This window comes from Callithrix jacchus, chromosome 15 (genome assembly GCF_049354715.1).
Source record: "Callithrix jacchus isolate 240 chromosome 15, calJac240_pri, whole genome shotgun sequence".
Lineage (NCBI taxonomy): Eukaryota > Metazoa > Chordata > Mammalia > Primates > Cebidae > Callithrix > Callithrix jacchus.
In genome coordinates, this window is record NC_133516.1 from 54855840 (window position 1) to 54873640 (window position 17801).

General features: G+C 36.3%; 2 protein-coding genes across 4 annotated transcripts in view; both read left to right on the forward strand.

Annotated features, from left to right (window-relative positions):
- Nucleotides 1–13616, forward strand: part of PPP4R2 (protein phosphatase 4 regulatory subunit 2) — a 73865-nt gene extending 60249 nt beyond the window's left edge. For all 3 annotated transcript variants that reach the window (XM_003734878.6, XM_035276111.3, XM_054245873.2), the window contains 6 exons: nt 3528–3621; nt 5481–5518; nt 8094–8168; nt 8425–8568; nt 9261–9550; nt 9807–13616. In XM_003734878.6, the coding sequence (XP_003734926.1) occupies nt 3528–3621; nt 5481–5518; nt 8094–8168; nt 8425–8568; nt 9261–9550; nt 9807–10132 (967 nt within the window). In that variant the 3' untranslated portion in view covers nt 10133–13616. The remainder of the gene's footprint in view (nt 1–3527; nt 3622–5480; nt 5519–8093; nt 8169–8424; nt 8569–9260; nt 9551–9806) is intronic.
- On the forward strand, nt 6490–7975 carry EBLN2 (endogenous Bornavirus like nucleoprotein 2). The gene is given in 6 exon segments (XM_017964653.4): nt 6490–6995; nt 6997–7136; nt 7139–7318; nt 7321–7499; nt 7501–7541; nt 7543–7975. Coding segments are annotated over 6 exon segments (1185 nt in total). The 5' UTR covers nt 6490–6639; the 3' UTR covers nt 7832–7975.
- Nucleotides 13617–17801: the final 4185 nt, after the last annotated feature.

Here is a 17801-nt window from a genome sequence, read left to right on the forward strand (position 1 = left end):
AGAGGTCTTCTTCAAATTAAGTTTTTCCAGCGTCATGCTTACTGAGCCTGGCATACAGTTTATTCTGTCTCCATAGCACTTTTTACATAATTTTGTTAGCATTTATTACTGCAGTGTAATTATTTTCATGTCTGTGGACTGTGCTGTTGAGCAAGGTTAGTATTTCTAATTTATAATAGGCTCTTTTATTTATGGAATAAGTTTAAAAGTACAATCTATATGTGAAGAGACCTTTCAGTGCTGTTACATTCGTTATCATACTAATATTTACAATGGATACATTGATTTGCAGGAAGTGTTTGGTTGTGTTTTAGCCTGTCATATGAGAAAAGAGTGTGTTGTGAGACATTTTAGTGCCATCTATTGGACACTTGGTAAAATGGCTTTTAAAAGCTTTTGTTTTTTGAAATAAGGATCTTTTGGAAAAAAGCTTCTGCAATTGTCTAAGAACTTAAACTAATTTTATCATAGGCTGTTGTGGCTGGCATTGCTGTGTAAATACATACTCCCCTCTCAAAGCAGCAGTATTAATATTAAACCAACAGATAAAATGTTAATAATTGGCTACAGTTTAATGTACGTTTCTAAAGAAAGTCAAGATACTCAGTGTACATGTTAAAAAATAAGTTTTAAAATGCTCATCTGGCTGGGCGCGGTGGCGCGTGTCTGGGAGGCTGAGGCTGGAAGATCTCCAGTCCAGGAGTTCTGGGCTGTAGTGCGCTATGCCAATCGGGTGTCCGCACTAAGTTCAGCATCAATATGGTGACCTCCCGGGAGTGGGGTCCACCAGGTTGCCTAAGGAGGGGTGAACCGGCCCAGGTCAGAAACGGAGCAGGTCAGAACTCCCATGCTGATGAACAGTAGTGGGATCGCGCCTGTGAAAAACCACTGCACTCCAGCTTGGGCAATATAGCAAGACCCTGTCTCTGAGAAGAAAAAAAAATGCTCATCTGTTAAAACTAATTTTACTTAGTGAGAAAACTGTGTGGGAAAAAATTTTAGTTGGAAGAAAAGGTATAACTACTACACAGTATATTTCAGTTAAGTACTATTTGAATACCCAAACACCGTTGAATACTCAAACTGTTGGTGCTATTTTGTATGTTTTGAATAATAAGCTTTTAATGATAGTATCACTGTGGGGTGATTAATGAGGAAATAGGTGTGGTGTGTGTGTAAGGTTTGAAGAGGAGCTAAGGTGAGCTGTACCACTAATATTCTGAAATCCACAATGATACTGGGTTTCACACATATATGTGTATATATGTATGTCTATATATATGTACACATACACAAATAATTATATATTGAACATAATGTATGTGAAGAACTCCTGCCCTTAAGAAACCTTCAGTCAAGGATGCGAAAATTTTGATTGACAAGTGAGAAACCGATACTGTTCGTTATATACATGCAACTTGGAAAATGTTTAAACTAAAAGTGGAGTTTTGTGTATTAGCTATAGATTTCTAATTATATGTTGTCTTTATAGGAATGAAACCAAAGATGTGTAAGCTTGTTTCATAATTAATAATGCTGTCGGTGTGTTTTCTACTTCCCCATTTAAAAGGATTCTTGGCTTTGACACTGTAATTCACTCTGAGTAGATTTTCTAAAGCAGGAAAGAGTATTCTTCCTCAGAAACCCAGAGGAATTTCTAGTTGCTTCTGAATGTTTGGGATATCAGGCAAACATTTAATCTTTTATTCTGTGTCTTGTCTTTTGGCAGAACAGTTTTCTCACTTTTAGGTTTGGATGAGACTTTAGATTTGAGACAAAAGATTGATTCTTGGACTGTAAAATTTATCTAAAAACATTTGTTCTCATATGAATAATATGTACTTTGAGCATTTTCAGAATTTTTTGGACATCTTATACTTTGAACATAATATTGACATAAAGAATATGAGAAGCGAATGTAGTTTATCCAATTAGAAAATAAACAACTATAGTTTTGTAAAGTATGTGTGGTACAGTGGAAAGGACATGGAATTTGAAGTTAGAGAGATTGGGTTTAAGTCCTGGCATTATAACTCACTGGCTGCTGTACCTTGTGGGGGAAGAAAATACTGTGGCAAGCTGCCTATAAAAAAATGAAAGAACTGTCCAGGCACGGTGGCTCATGCCTGTAATTCCAGCACTTTGGGGGTCCAAGGCGGGAGGATCACAAGGTCAGGTGATTGTGACCATCCTGGCCAACACGGTGAAACCCCGTCTCTACTAAAAATACAAAAAAATTAGCTGAGTGTCTTGGCGCACACCTGTAATCCCAGCTACTCAGGGGGCTGAGGCAGGAGAATTGCTTGAACCCAGGAGGCGGAGATTGCAGTGAGCCGAGATCATGCCACTGCACTGCAGCCTGGGTGACAGTGGGAGACTCTGTCTCAAAAAAAAAAGAACTTTGTGAATGTTGTTATTAATTTGAGGCTTTGTAATTCTTTTCATTAAAGAGAATAAATAGACTGGTATGGCAGACACTGGAGTCTGAAGATTTATGTTGGTACTTTTTACCTGCGTTTACTGTACCTCATACTCATAATTCTGCTGTTCTTTTTGGTTTATAATTCTTCTGAATGCTAATAGCTACATGAGTTCAAAACTTTTAAAAATATTTATAAAATGATTTTAGTTCCAGGCTATATTAATTTTATATTTACTATAATCTAGTGAAAATTGAAGTATAGTGAAAGTATTTGGTAAAGTTAAATCATTATTGCTGTGTGTATTTTAAGTTGGATTAAACATGTAGGTTGTATATGAAATTGTAATAATGGAGCAGAACCATATTTAAAAAACTTTATTTGTAGTTTTGTTTGAACATTTTAAAGAAACCTTTGGGTGCAGAAGAATACTTGGGAAAAAGGTTCTATATTAAATAAACCCCAACTTGATTATTTGTATTACCTCTTTTGTAAACGTAATGAAATTATCAGGATTTAGAATATTATATAAAAATTTTTTCCTCAGTTTTGAAGCTTTCTTAATTTTGGATGTTCTTTCTAAATTGCTTTTTGTAAAAAACAATTTATGTGGGTAAATAGTAGGTTTATATATTTATGGGGTACATAAGATACTTTTGATACAGGTATACAATGCATAATAATCACATCAGGGTAATTGGGTTATCTATTCCCTCAGGCATTTATAGTTTCTGTGACAAACAGTCCACTTATACTCTTATTTTAAAATGTACAATAAATTATTGATGTAGTCAACCTGTTGTGTTTTCAAATACTACATCTTATTCACTCTATTTTCCTGCCGATTAACCCTTCCCCCTGATCCCCCCACCGACTTTATTGCTTTTTAAATCAAGGAAGGAAGAGTTGGTTTTTTGTTCAATAGAAAGATAGGCTTACTTTCTTGTCTATTTTAAATGACTCATCCATTTATTTCCCTATTACGGCATTTTCTTTTGTGGCTTAACACATGGGTGACTAGACACAGATTTACCTAGCAAAAGAAATAATGTTCCTATTCTCTTGATAATCAGTGACCTCACACTGTAAAATTACATTCTTTTGCAGTATCCCTTTTACTATTCAGCGACTTTGTGAATTGTTAACAGATCCAAGGAGAAACTATACAGGAACAGACAAATTTCTCAGAGGAGTAGAAAAGGTATTTATTTTATTATTGGAATTACACTGCGGTTTAACAACTTTTATTTTAGAAAAGATCATTGAGTAAGATCTGTTTCAGGTACCTGTTCTTGAAATATGCTTTCCAGGCTACCTTGAGTTTCTCAAATTGTTTTCCAAACTACATTTTATATTTTATGGAGAGATTTAATAGGAGCAGATAGGGGAGGGTTTGCATATTGATCATTGAAGTTTGGGAAAAGCAGATTATTATTTCTTGAAAAATCATAGTGTACATCAACTTATTAAAGGTTCTGAGAAGTTATAATTGCTATTTTAACTTTACGGAGTGTTTTATAAACTTATTTACGCATGGAGTTCATTTTCTCAATTCTGGAGTTCAGAGGTACATAACTTTGGAAACTTACTGATGCAAAGCATGTAAATGAGGTATTGAGTAGAAAGATGCAGGTGAGATTAAGGGATAAACATTAGTGTTTGTGTGTGTGGAGGGAGTTGAGTGAATGTTAGAATTAAGGGAAAGGTATTCTGAATAAAGGAAATGATGTAAAGAACAAAGATTCAAGGTATTTAAGGGAGTGAGAAGTAAGAAATTGACTTGAGTGAAAAATGAAGGAGCCCTGTGGGAACCGAGATTGGACGGGTTCTAGTTTTCAGTTGATGATTGGTCCTCAAACACTCCAGTGTTCATTTTAAGGATCTGGTTCAAATTCACTTTATTTTACCCTGGAAACAGGAATCGGAAACCATTATATAGTGATTTGCAATAGTTCTTGAGGCCTTACTGGGTTAATATGTTTTGTTGATCCTCTGTACACTCAATTGAATAATACCCCCAAAGGCCCGGAAACTAAGATGGTTCATCAGTACTTATTTTTCAGCTCCAGCAGTTTTAATAATTAGATTCCAAAGATCTTTGGGTAAAGAAGCAATATGTTACAGTAGTCATACCAGGTGCCCTGCCTTTAAATCAGGGTTACAGTGCTTCCCAGTTGGTAACCTTGGGCCAGTTAGTTTTCTTCTCAGTAAAATTTGGGAGGCTGAGGCAGGTGGATCATGAGGTCAAGAGATTGAGACCATCCTGGTCAACATGGTGAAACCCTGTCTCTACTAAAAATACAAAAAATTAGCTGGGCACGGTGGCGCGTGCCTGTAATCCCAGCTACTCAGGAGGCTGAGGCAGGAGAATTGCCTGCACCCAGGAGGCGGAGGTCGCGGTGAGCCGAGATCGCGCCATTGCACTCCAGCCTGGGTAACAAGAGCGAAACTCCGTCTCAAAGAAAAAAAAAAAGAAAAAAATAATAATAATAGGGCTGTGAGAGGGATTAAATGCAAAACACTTACTATGGCTTATAATAAATTTTCAGTGAACACTGACTATTTAGTAAAGTTATTTTTACCAGGAAGATTGTGAATATATTACAAAAAAGGTTTGAGTCTCTTTGCGTGGGATGTATGATGCAACACAACAAGCTGTGGATTGGATGTTGCTTTGTAATGAAAATCAGTTAGGTGTGTCCTAAGTACTTCAATCTCTTGACATCTTTGGGTGATTCCATCTAAAATAAGAGAGCTTGGTTTCACTACTACATATAGTATATGATGTCAGGGGTCTAGAATAACTAGATTAGGGTAAAAAATAAGTCTAGGGAAAAAAAAGCAGTGGCTGAGTAGGATACTCTGTTTTGGTCCTTTGTTTTAGTTTTTGTGGTTTTACCAGTTTTCATTTTTAACCATTTATTTTTCTTTATTAGCAAAATTAGAATCAAAGGAATTTAACCCACCACCATGATTTTAGAAACAAGTTAAAAACAAATGATTAAACTTTATGTCGTAGTACTTTTCCTCATACTAAATCACTGATTTTTGTTATTGCAGAATGTGATGGTTGTTAGCTGTGTTTATCCTTCTTCAGAGTAAGTATATTTTTTCTATTTCTAGTATATTATTTAATTACTGTTTTTAATGATTTTATTGCTTCTAATACATTATTCTTAAAATGTAGTGGATTTATTTTATATGTAATTAAGTGTGATAACATACTTGTGAACCTACGATTCAGTCCCCAAAGTAGAATATTATTGATAACATTATCTGTATGTTTTTTCCAGTAAAGAGGTGTGAATTAAAGAGATTAGTCATTTACTATAATTTAAATATTGTTGGATTTTGCATCATGGCACTCATTTCCCTGAATGCCATCCTACACGTCTTTCCATGGTATCTCTAGGGCATAATTCCCATGTTTGGAATAACTGCTTGATGGCTTTTCTCTTTATGATGGAAAAGTGTTTGTAGTTGTCAAGATTTATATATAGCAAAGTAAGAATTAAATTTAGGACACAGTTTCTCATCCTTGGAACCACGGACATTTTGTACCAGATAATTCTATTGTGAGTGGGTGTCCTGGGAATTATAAAGGTTTTGCAGTGTCCTAGACCTCTACCCATTTGTATCAGTAGTGTTCCCCTGTTCAAATATCTTTAGACATTGCCAGATGTTCTCTGGGGATGTGAAGTACAGGGAGAGGGGAGGTTGTCCCTGCTGAGAACCATTGGTTTAAGGTTAATCTGGCTCTGCTTTTATAGACTACTCTGTTACACCCAGGATGGAGTGCAGTGATGAGTGATCATAGCTCACTGCAACCTTAAACTCCCAGGGGTTTAAGTGATCCTCCCACCTTGGCCTCCCAAAATGGTGAAATTGCAGATGTGAACCACCACACCCAGCCCAGTGAATTTGTTTTTAGAATGTTCTCAAAAATATACTTATATTGTTAAATAAGAGACTAAAATAATTCCATACATGTTTCTTGACAGAAAAACTATTAAAATATATAAAATTTCTTTCTTTATGAACCAAAATATGTTTTGTTTTGCTAATTAATGTGAGATATTTTGGAAAAATGGTAAAGAAGTGCAGTCAAGACATAGTGACTAATAACGGATTCTTTTCTTAAATTGTATGCTTAGGCTAATTCTCACAAAGTCTTTTTGTTTGGGTCTGTGACAGATCTTACAGAAGATCTTTTAGACCCATGTTTCTTACCAAAATTAAAGAATTAAGTCGGAATCAATCTCCCACAATGTCTCATTTAAGAAAGGATTTGCAGACCAGCAGCCCTCCAGATGATGCAGTGGTCACTAATGGCCTCCTGGACCTTCCAGGAAGATTTGAGCTGTCCGGGAAAAGCAGACAGTATTCACTGGATGTATTGGAACCCACACCCAGCATTGGGGATGTTAAGGACATTAAAAAAGCAGCCAGGTCTGTCCTAGACCTGGCAAATAAATCTCATTTCCACCCTGTGACCCCAAGTTTAGTATTCTTGTGTTTTCTATTTGATGGATTACACAAGGCATTACTAAGTATTGGTGTGAACAAGAGGTCTAATAGTGGTTGGGAACGAGAACAAGGAAATGGGTACTCCTTATGCTAGCAGTTTTAAAGATATGCCTAATTTTATTGCCCTTGAGAAGTCATCAGTTCTCTGCCACTGCTGTGGCCTTTTGATAGACATTGTCGCCAGATCAAGTGTAAGATTGGAACCAGCAGTCTCCAAGTTCAGAGACGATTCAAAGCAATTGTGGTATCTATTGGAAAACTTTCACATGGTGAGAGTACTGATCTGCTGATCAGCTACAATGCAGGATCAGCCATAGGTTACATTAGCTCAAGACCATGGGTTGGAGAATTAATGTTCACATTTCTATTTGGAAATTTGAATTCCCTGAATTTAAGCTACTTGATCAAGTCAAGCTAGTTGCCAAGAAAGCACAGAGGACAACCTGTTATGCTGTAACAATGTTTCTAGATCAGTGCATGAGTGGCTCCACTGCTCTACCTGCCATTGTGTCTAAGATCCCAGTCTTTGAGGAGAGAAAAAAAAAACAACGGTTAAAAAGGCATTGGGAAGTATTTTGAGTTTGGAAGTGTACTTTGCCTCACCATGAATGTTCCCAAACTTAGCAACAGCAGCAAACCACTGGGCCAAGAGGAGCAACCCCACATTTTCAGGATTTAAAGCTCCTGGTGTTATACCAGGATCAGTCATCACACTCCCTTTGCTTCAAATAACATCCACGTATAAGATCTCGAAGGGGAGCATTGGTGGAATCATGGATCCATCCACTCAAAAAAAAAAAAAAAAAAAAAAAAAGGCACTGGGTACGGTGGCTCATGCCTGTAATCCCAGCACTTTGGTAGGCCAAGATGAGCAGATCACTTGAGATCATGAGTACAAAACCAGCCTGGCCAACATGGCAAAACCCCGTCTCTACTAACAATACAAAAAATAGGTGGGCATGGTGGTGCACATCTGTAATCCAGCTACTTGGGAGGCTGAAGCACAAGAATCACTTGAACTAGGGAGGTGGAGGTTGCAGTAAATCGAGATTGCACCACTGTACTCCAACTTGGGTGACAGAGCCAGATTCCATTTCAAAAATTAAAAAAAATTGTCATCCATAAGTATATTTTCTTTTCTTATAGGAAAAACAATTCCAATAGTTTAAATCGAATGAATGGTGTTATGTTTCCTGGAAATTCACCAAGCTATACTGAGAGGTGAGATTATTGATTTTTAATACCTATGGAGTTTGCGTTGTCCTGATTTCGAGTAGCATGCTTAGTGTACTTTTTAAAAATTGGGCATTTTATGGACACTATAAGATAAACTACATAGAATTAGTTAATTTGATAAGCCATGGACCTGAAAACACAAGTTGCAGCAAATATTTCTGTGATATATTCACATAAACATACGATAGGAGGGATGACTTTTTATAAAAATAGGAAATGATGTCTGTTTATCTTATTATAGGTCTAATATAAATGGGCCTGGGACACCCAGGCCACTTAATCGACCGAAGGTTTCTTTGTCAGCCCCCATGACAACAAATGGGTTGCCTGAGAGCACAGAGAGCAAGGAGGCAAATTTGCAGCAAAATGAAGAGAAAAATCCCAGGTTTGCATATGTTTTATATTTAAAAACAATATTTTTATTAGTAGTTAACAATCAGTACTTATCACTTACTATTTATAAGTTCTGAGTGACAAAACAAGGTTTTCATGTGGTTTATAGGAGCAATGGCTTCTCTTTGCAGCTGCAGCAAATGTTGAAGGTACACATAGACAAGACTTTTTAACTGCTAGTTTGGGGAGACTGTTTATGTAGGGTCTAAAAGTAAAGTAGTTTTGATACATTTCATTTGTTATTTCTGAAAGTTACTTGAAAAGAGAAAAGATCTTTATAAATAAGTTGGTTTTGTGAATAATTTCTCATTGTAGTTCATAAAAGGATACCTTTTATTTATATCTTCAAATTTTCTATATCACACTAAAGGAAGGAAGACTAAATGAGGGAGAGAACTTAGTATTTCTGTATGGAAGACTTGTGGTTTTATTATAGGAGAATATTTAATTTACTGGAGAATTGCACAGAAAACTCACAAAGCTTTTCTAAGTCCTACTGGGAATTATTCATCAAACAGTTTAGGTTGCCTTTAAATTATTCTCTTTTGTTTTTCTTTGCTCAGGTGTTATAATTTGACTTTGACACTAAAATACAGTTTAAAACACTATTTAACCTTAAAAATGGGGATGTAGAAGATGGGAAAAATAATTTTATTAATGATACTTCAAAAAAAACATTTACAGTGACTCTTCGACATCTGAATCAGAAGTTTCCTCAGTGAGCCCTATGAAAAATAAACATCCAGATGAAGATACCGTGGAAGCCGAGGAGCGTGAGGTAAAAAGACTCAGGTTTGACAAAGAAGGTGAAGTCAGAGAAACAGCCAGTCAAACGACTTCCAGTGAAACTTCGTCAGTTGTGGTAGAAGAAACAGGAGCATCGTCTTCATCTCAGGATAAAGACAAAGAAAGTCATTGTACCCGGCAGCACTGTACAGAAGAGGATGAAGAAGAGGATGAAGAGGAGGAAGAAGGTATTTAGAGACCATCTGTAAAAGGGTGGAGTAAGGAGATCCTCAAATTCTTGTACTTCATTTTTTTTCGTGAAAGAATTTTACATAACGGAACTCCTTATAATGCTGATGTTGGGCTTTTCTCCCTCCTGTATGTAGTTGCTGCTGAATTTCAGGGGATATGATTTGAACTATAGAATATCAGAATTCATGAAACTTAACTGTGGAGGTATTTTGAAAATAAAATTTAACTACAACAACATTTGCTTATTTTTAGAGTCTTTTATGACATCAAGAGAAATGATCCCAGAAAGAAAAAATCAAGAAAAAGAATCTGATGATGCCTTAACTGTGAGTGAAGAGACTTCTGAGGAAAATAATCAGATGGAGAAATCTGAAGTGTCTCAAGCTGAGAAAGATTTACTGCATTCTGGAGTTAGTGAAAACGAAGGCCCTGTAAGTAGTGGTTCTTCTGACTGCCTTGAAACAGAAGAATTAGTAGGATCCAATTCCAGTAAAACTGGAGAGATTCTTTCAGAATCATCCATGGGAAATTACGATGAAGCCACAGAAGTCACCGATGAACCAATGGAACAAGACTAACTATTTAGAAACATTTAGATGCAGTATTTTACATACAGTTCTGGTTTTAACACTGTATAAAACTTTTATGTAATAAAGTGGACCTTTAGTTTTACAGGAGAAGCAGGTTGTAAAATAAAGTACTTTATGGATAATTCCTGAAAGAGTTGTATATGTAAGAACTGTGAATATCAGCTCCTCTGGGTCCTGCTTACCTTACCGCTGACTTTTTTTTTTTTTTTCTCTTTATCTTTCTTTGGTCTGGGCAAATCAGTGGTTTGTGTATAGATTTTTTTTTTTTTAATTTGGAATTAAAGTTTTTAAACTGGAAGGTAATTTTGAAAAGTTTTTTGAGATTATCACATTTAGTTTATGCATATGCAAGAAGCTTCTTGTCTCTCTGATAGCTCTGGCAGTTTTCATATTTTGGTCATAGTTTCAACATATTAACATGTGAATTATAGGGTTTCAACCTGGTTTCCAGATTTTATTATTTGGCTATGTACAATGGAACTTTAAGTCATATATACATAAATATATATATATATATATATTATTCTAAGGGGGGAAATGTTATATTTTTCTGTTTCTATAAGAGATGAGTACAGTGGATACTTTTTCTATTGGTAATGATTGAGTTCACCTCTTTCAGAAGACATTTTCTTTCTCTTCTGAGTAATTGAAATAAAATCTGGCCCTTGTGAAACCCTGGAAATCTTGAGTCTGTTGAAATACCAGGCTAAACACATTCCAAGAGATCTGTTCAAACTCAAATTGTTTTGTATACTTGTGAGGTGCCTGAGAAAAAGACTTCACTATTTATGAGAAAATATGCTTTATCTTGGAAATTGTGTTCAAATGTTAGCTTACTCTTTTGTAGAATGAATGCTTATGAAGCTGATATGAGACCATCTCAGAATAACCAAGCAGGTTCCTTGACCTTTTGCTTGCTTTTCAGAACATTGTGAATATTACACGTCTTTCTAAATTATTCTAGAGTATGCAAATGTCAATGGTATGAAACACCACTGTACTGGAAGAATTAATATATTACTTTAGTTATGTACCTGAGCTGAATGACTGAAGCTTTAGGGGTGCATAGAAACCACCATAATTTGTATGACATTTTGAAGTGAATTAAATATTTTTGAACATGCTTCTTCGACAGCCAGTGTTATATTTTTCAGACCAACACAAAGCACAATGATTACTCTAAATTCAATATTTTCAAATTTACATATTTAAAGTCATGCAAGCTGCAACCTCCCTGTCAAAATTACTGGCTGCCAAATTTATACCTGTTTCTTCAGCTGTACCTTTTGATATTTAGAGTTTTTAAATTTCTGTAAAGTAGATTTTGTAGAATGTAATGTGTTCACTGCCTTTGTGAAGCGGTATATAATTGTATAATTTCTGTGTGTAAACTGAATGCTTGGGCTTTCAATACAGTATTCATATAAAGCAATAAATATTAATGTTATGAAATATTTGAGTACATTTTTATCAAAATATGAAAGAATCCCCCTTTTTTTAAGTTTCAGATACGTGAACTACACAGATGAGCTTCTAAAAGTGATGCCAACAATTTCTGACACTGTATTATATGCTTTTGGGTGATTTGGGGGGCAACCACGAGTTTTGCGTTTTGACTACTTAAATTGTCATGACTATAAACACAAAAACGATTTGGATCTATTTATGTTTGTAGGATAATATACTACTGACTGACTTGACTGTCAGATTCACAGCAGCTAGATGATATATTTATGACTATGTCTAATAGTTCGAATAAAATCTTAATATGGATTAACTGTACCCAAGAGGGAGAAAAAATTAAACATTGTAAATTTTAAAAGATTTTCAAAAATGTTAAAATGAAACAAATTTAAGTTTAGAAATTTTGAAAGTTTCTTTAGAATATTTATGAAATTGTCAGTAAACCTACCTAAGATCCTGTGACCTTTGATATTTTTTAATTGTAGTGCCATGGACCATTTGTAAACGAATTGATGTACTTTTGTTGGTTATAAGTTGAAGATTTAGCATTATGACTTTGAGGTCTGTGGTTTTATTTGTAAACTTGCAATTGCTATATTTGCAAGAGCAAATGTATTTCTTTATTAAATAAAGTACAATAATGGTGAATGTACCAAAGTGACATCACTTAACTCTATGAGAGATCTGCATTTTAATCTATAGTTTAATAATTTTAATATTTATTAGATACTCATATGTTGATCATAGATCAAACTTGTTGCTGTTTATACAGATAATTGTAGAATGCTCATGGAATATCTTCTTTAGGGTAGGTGGAATACTTCTGTAGTTAAATTGGGAAACCTTGTTAAGCTGGTTTTAGATACTGATGGCCATTTGGAAGTAAATTTCCGCAAGTATGCATAGGTGCACTTAACACAGACTTTGCTTAATGAAAACGTCAGTTCTAATAGTAACTGATTCATTCATGAATTTTTAAAAGGCTGATTTTAGGCATATTTCTTAATATACATCAAGCAAAGTCCTGTTAAAAGATCTGAGTGAAGAATCAAGACCTCAGTGATTAGTTTTGTTTTTGACCTTGAGCAGATTGCTTACCTGTTCTCTAGACTATAACCCAACATGTAAAAAGAATTTCAAGATGCTGATGAGGAAAGTGAGAAAAAAAATATATATATGTGTGTGTATATATATATATGTGTATTATGTTTTTAGCACTTTTCCCTTTTAAAAAGTGAAATCCTTGTACATTTTTGAAAAAATATATATTTTCAGTTCTGAAAAATGTAGAAGTAGTGAAAATGTCATATTTTAAATGTTGATTATTAGGTAAATTTAATCTGCTTAGGGTTTATTGTAACTACACCTTTCAGAAATATGTTTTGAAGCAGTGGAATTAGCCAGTCAGGCCCTGTGGCTTGGAAAGGCATCCCAGAAATCCTCAGTCAGGAAGTGTGGCCTGTTAAAGCATTGAGACTCAGAGTATTTTTGTTTTGCAGGTGTAGATAGGCATGTATTTATGCATTTTTGCATTTGTAAAATCAGCAATTTTTCAAATAATGTAAACGTAGTATACTAGTTTACTTAAAGGGTACATGGGCAGAATCTAAAGCTGCTACAGTGTTTGATTATGAAAAAATGTAACATGCTAAGGATGAAAATGCAACTTATAAAACCAAAGGAAATAAAAATATTCGGTAGAGTTTCAAATTGTCTTCTGAACAGGAATTTAACATTGGTTTTGATAAAATGAGGGGCAGTTCTCTCAAGATTTGTGCTAATCATAAAATGGATGAATGCACCTTGTAATTTCATATGGAATCATAAAAATTAGTTTTATTGGGTTTTGTCCTAATAAGAGTGCTAATATGTATTGGTTAGAATACATCTATTTCACATTTTAAAAATCAGTACACTCTCTTCAGAATTTTCTTTTATTTCAACTTGGAGCCTAGATTACTTTGCCAAATAAATGTATTTTCATAATGCAATAAAATATAAATTAGAATATTTTTATGTGTGTAATTATTTCATGTGCCATAATGGTGTATTTACTCTGCTGCCGCCCCCACTCCCCCACCCCATCCCACACCACCATCCACCTCAGATCCTCAACTGAGGAAACGTAATGCATGACTTTGTTACAGCCCTGTTTCTTATGTGGTGACAGGGTGTTCCAGCAGAGGGTGCATCTGACTTGACAGTTGTTTTTTGCCAGGCATGTCATGCTGATTGTCAACAGAATACAGATTTAAATAAAAGTTTCTCCATTGGTATAATTTAGCATTAGCTTGCTTGTATATATTTACAATATTTGTGTTAAGAATCATTTTAAAGACTGGCTTGGTGGCTCACACCTGTAATCCCAGCACTTTGAGAGGCCGAGATGGGTAGATCTCTTGAGGCCAGAAATTTGAGACCAGCCTGGCCAACGTGATGAAATACTGTCTCTACTAAAAACACAAAAACCAGCTGGGTGTGGTGGTGGGCATCTGTAATCCCAGTTACTTGGGAGTCAGGCAGGAGAATCATTTGAACTTGGGAGGCAGGGGTTGCAGTGAGCCGAGATCACACCACAACACACCAGCCTGAGTGACAGAGCGAGACTCTTAATTTTTTTTAGAAATCCCACCTTCAGGTAACTATATGACAAGAAGTGTAGAATAACCTGAAGTGGAGAGGAGGGTCCTGTTTTCAACTCTGGAATGCAAAGGAAAGGTTTTCCTTTCCTATGCATTGTTTTTGTTTTTGTTTTTTTGAGATGAAAACTTGCTCTGTTGCCCAGGCTGGAGTGCAGTGGCACGATCTTGGTTTTGGCTCACGGAACCTCCGCCTCTTGGGTTCAAACAATTCTGCCTCAGCCTCCTGAGTAGCTCGAAATGCAGGCATGCACCACGATGCCTGTCTCGTGTGTGTGTGGTTTCTTTTTTTTTTTAGTAGAGATGGGGTTTCACCATGTTGGCCAGGCTGGTCTTGAACTGACCTCAGGTGATCCGTCCGCCTCAGCCTCCCGCAGTGCTGGGATTATGGGCGTGAGCCACCATACTCAACCCTCTTAGGCGTATTATTGCACAGTAGCTACAGTAGAGGGTAAGGTCTGTGGCTCAACTCCAGAATACTAGTCAGTGTGTTACTGTATTTTTTAGTTTTCAACTTCTCATTTATATTTGATCTCTTGCCCACTAAATTTTATTTACTAAATAGTATAGCTAGTACATAGTTCACGGCTAATAATGGGAAGACTTTTCCACTGTCGAGGAGTAAACTGTCAACTCTAAAATGAGGATACAATTCCCTTTTATTCAGAACGTTTTTAGTTTAAAATTTAGCAGTAGAGCTTGTGGTCTTAAGGTTTTATTTGTGCATTTTCAGGGTTTTTCTTCCCTTAACTAAAAGTAATAAATATTCAAAAAATCCCAGGGGTTCCCTGTATACTAGTCTGCCAAGTCAACTGTTTTCACTCATCTTTGTAACATCACAGGCTAGTCCCGTGCTTGACAAGTTTTAACAAAATTGAAAGCAAGTGGTTGGTCCACAGCCCACTTTGGATTCCTATGTTTTACTGATCCTGTGTTTACTTTGCCCACTTCAAGGATGCTAAGGTCACCCCTGAAACTTTTCTTTACTACTAGGTTTGTTGGATTGGGACAGTACATTTTGTTACATGCCCTTGCCAGGAAATCAGTGAGCAGTTAGACAGTATTACCAGAAAGTGAGTATCCTATCAAGGGATTTCTGTGAATGGGACCAGCTACCTCTTACCTATAGAAAATACAACACACCCACATCGCACAACACACATGAAGGGGATAGGTGCTGCCACAAGGGGGACATTGTATCATTACATCACCCAAGTCCTGCTTTAGACATAGTGTATTGGGACTTGATATTTAGTAGTACTTGCAGCAAGAAGTTTTTGCAGTTGAGTTGTGAGGCTTTTGATGCGGCCTGAGAATTTGAGAGAGAAATACAGGTTTAGTATTCTGTCTTCATTTTGGATCATACTGTTTTTCTTTGCATTGTGTGCAATGCTACAGAATGGAAGGGTAAGCTTAAGTTGGTGACAACAATTCTCATGTGCACTTAGGAATGCATGCAATTTCCCACTTTAAACCTGAAAACATCAGATTGGAATTCAGAATAGAGTTTCTCATATGAATTATTTAAAATGAGGCTAAGTTTCAGGCTATTATACAATAAGGTGTTTAGTCCTTAATGTGAGTGTAGTACTGTGGTTAAACGTAGCAATTGTAACATTTCTATTGAAATATGTGGGTCAGTTTTCATTGTGGGTTTGTCAAAAATACATGTCCCACAGCTCTAGCAGTGCAAGACTGCAGGTGAAAGTGTGTTAGGATCCAGCAGGTTGCCAAATATGTCAGTTCTTTAAATGTCAGGGATTTAGCATAAACCACTAAATATATATCAATATTTGGTGATTCAAAATGCAATAGAATTTGCAGTGTCTTGTGATCATTATGATGGTTTTGTATTGAATATTAGAAGTATATCCAGATATCAGCTAAAACTAGGTTCAAAAAAAAAGTATATCCAAATATAGGAGGTAAGGAAAATTTTTCAGTATATTTTCATAAGTTTCCTCTCAACAACAGAGCACAGAAAGAATTCCAGGTGTTTAAGTATACAGTTGGAATTTCATGAAATGATGGCTATCAAATTTCACTTATCCCAACAAAGGGAAATAAGGTGCACACAACATACAGATGCAGAAAAGCATGGCTCTTGTTAGGTAGCAGCTTTTATGAGTTGTTTTGTATTCGGGGGGGCTAAAAACAATAGCTTTAGTCCAATTTCTTTTTTTTTTTTTTTTTTTTTTGAGAAGGAGTCTCACTGTGTTGCCCAGGCTGGAGTGCAGTGGTGCAATCACAGTTCACTGCAACCTCCGCTTCCTGGGTTCAAGTGATTCTCTTGCCTCAGCCTCCTGAGTAGCTGGGATTACAGATCTGCATCACCACACCCAGCAAATTATTTTTAGTATTTTTTTCTCCATGTTGGTCAGGCTGGTCTTGAACTCCTGACCTTGTGATCCATCCACCTTGGTCTCCCAAAGTGCTGAGATTACAGGTGTGAGCCACCACACCCAGCCCAATTTTATGTTTGAGGAATTCAGTCACCCTGAAGAAAATAAGCAATGCAAGATTTTAACTAAAATTGTGTGACTTGTCTAGCTGCACAGGAGAGCCATATTAGTGCAGCTGTGGCAGTCTGGGAAGGCTTCTCAGCTGAGGCAGGTTCTGCTTGACTTTAAGTGAACAGGACCATCCCGCAGCATGGTGTAATGGGCAGAGGAGAGCAGCATGGGAGTTGCAGTGATAAGGATTAAGTCACAACTTCATCATCCCCAGCTGAGGCATCTTGTGTAAGTTACAGTATTTCTTTGACCTTAGTTTTCTCATCTGAAAAATGGGTATAATTAAATCTACCTGGTAGGATTGTTGGGAACATTAAATGACTTGGTATAAACTAGACCTGGCCCAGCACCTGGTGTTTCTTTTAAGGGCAAAAGGAGAAACATGAAGGGAGGGGGAAGATACTGCTGTCCCTGGGAAAGACAATTGGAATCCAAGTTGAGACTTGAATCCTGGTCAGTGCTAGAATAATAATAGCAAGCACTAACTGGACAGTTTTATGCATGACATTACCCTTAGCACATATCATGCATTAACTAATTTAGCCATACTATCAACGCTGTAAGGTGCTTAATATTATGCCCGTTTTATGGATGAGATTATTTGAGGTGAAGAAAGGCAGCTTGCCCAGGGACCCTTTGAAAGTGGAGGGTCAGAATGAGAATCAGTTGTTCTGACTCCAAAGCCCAGTGGTTGTTATCCATTATGCTTAGGTGCTGGCTAGTCTTGGAGGATGAGGGGGAGGGTGACCCTGAGGAGGGGACAGCAGAGAGGAAGCCATTCCTGGTAGCTGAAGATTCTCAGAGCCACTCCCACTTACCCATATGAAGAACATCAAAAAAGCTTCCTCGTCACTCACAGCAAACTCAGGCTTTTGGTTTCACGCTTCACGTACTTCACCATCTGGCTTCACCTGATCCTTCTTAAATGGATTGCCCATGTTTTTCCAGTGAGACATTTTAAATGCATTATCTATTTTTAAAAATAAATTTTAAAATTATTTTAAAATATAGATGATGTTTGCACCTGGCAAAAATGCAAAT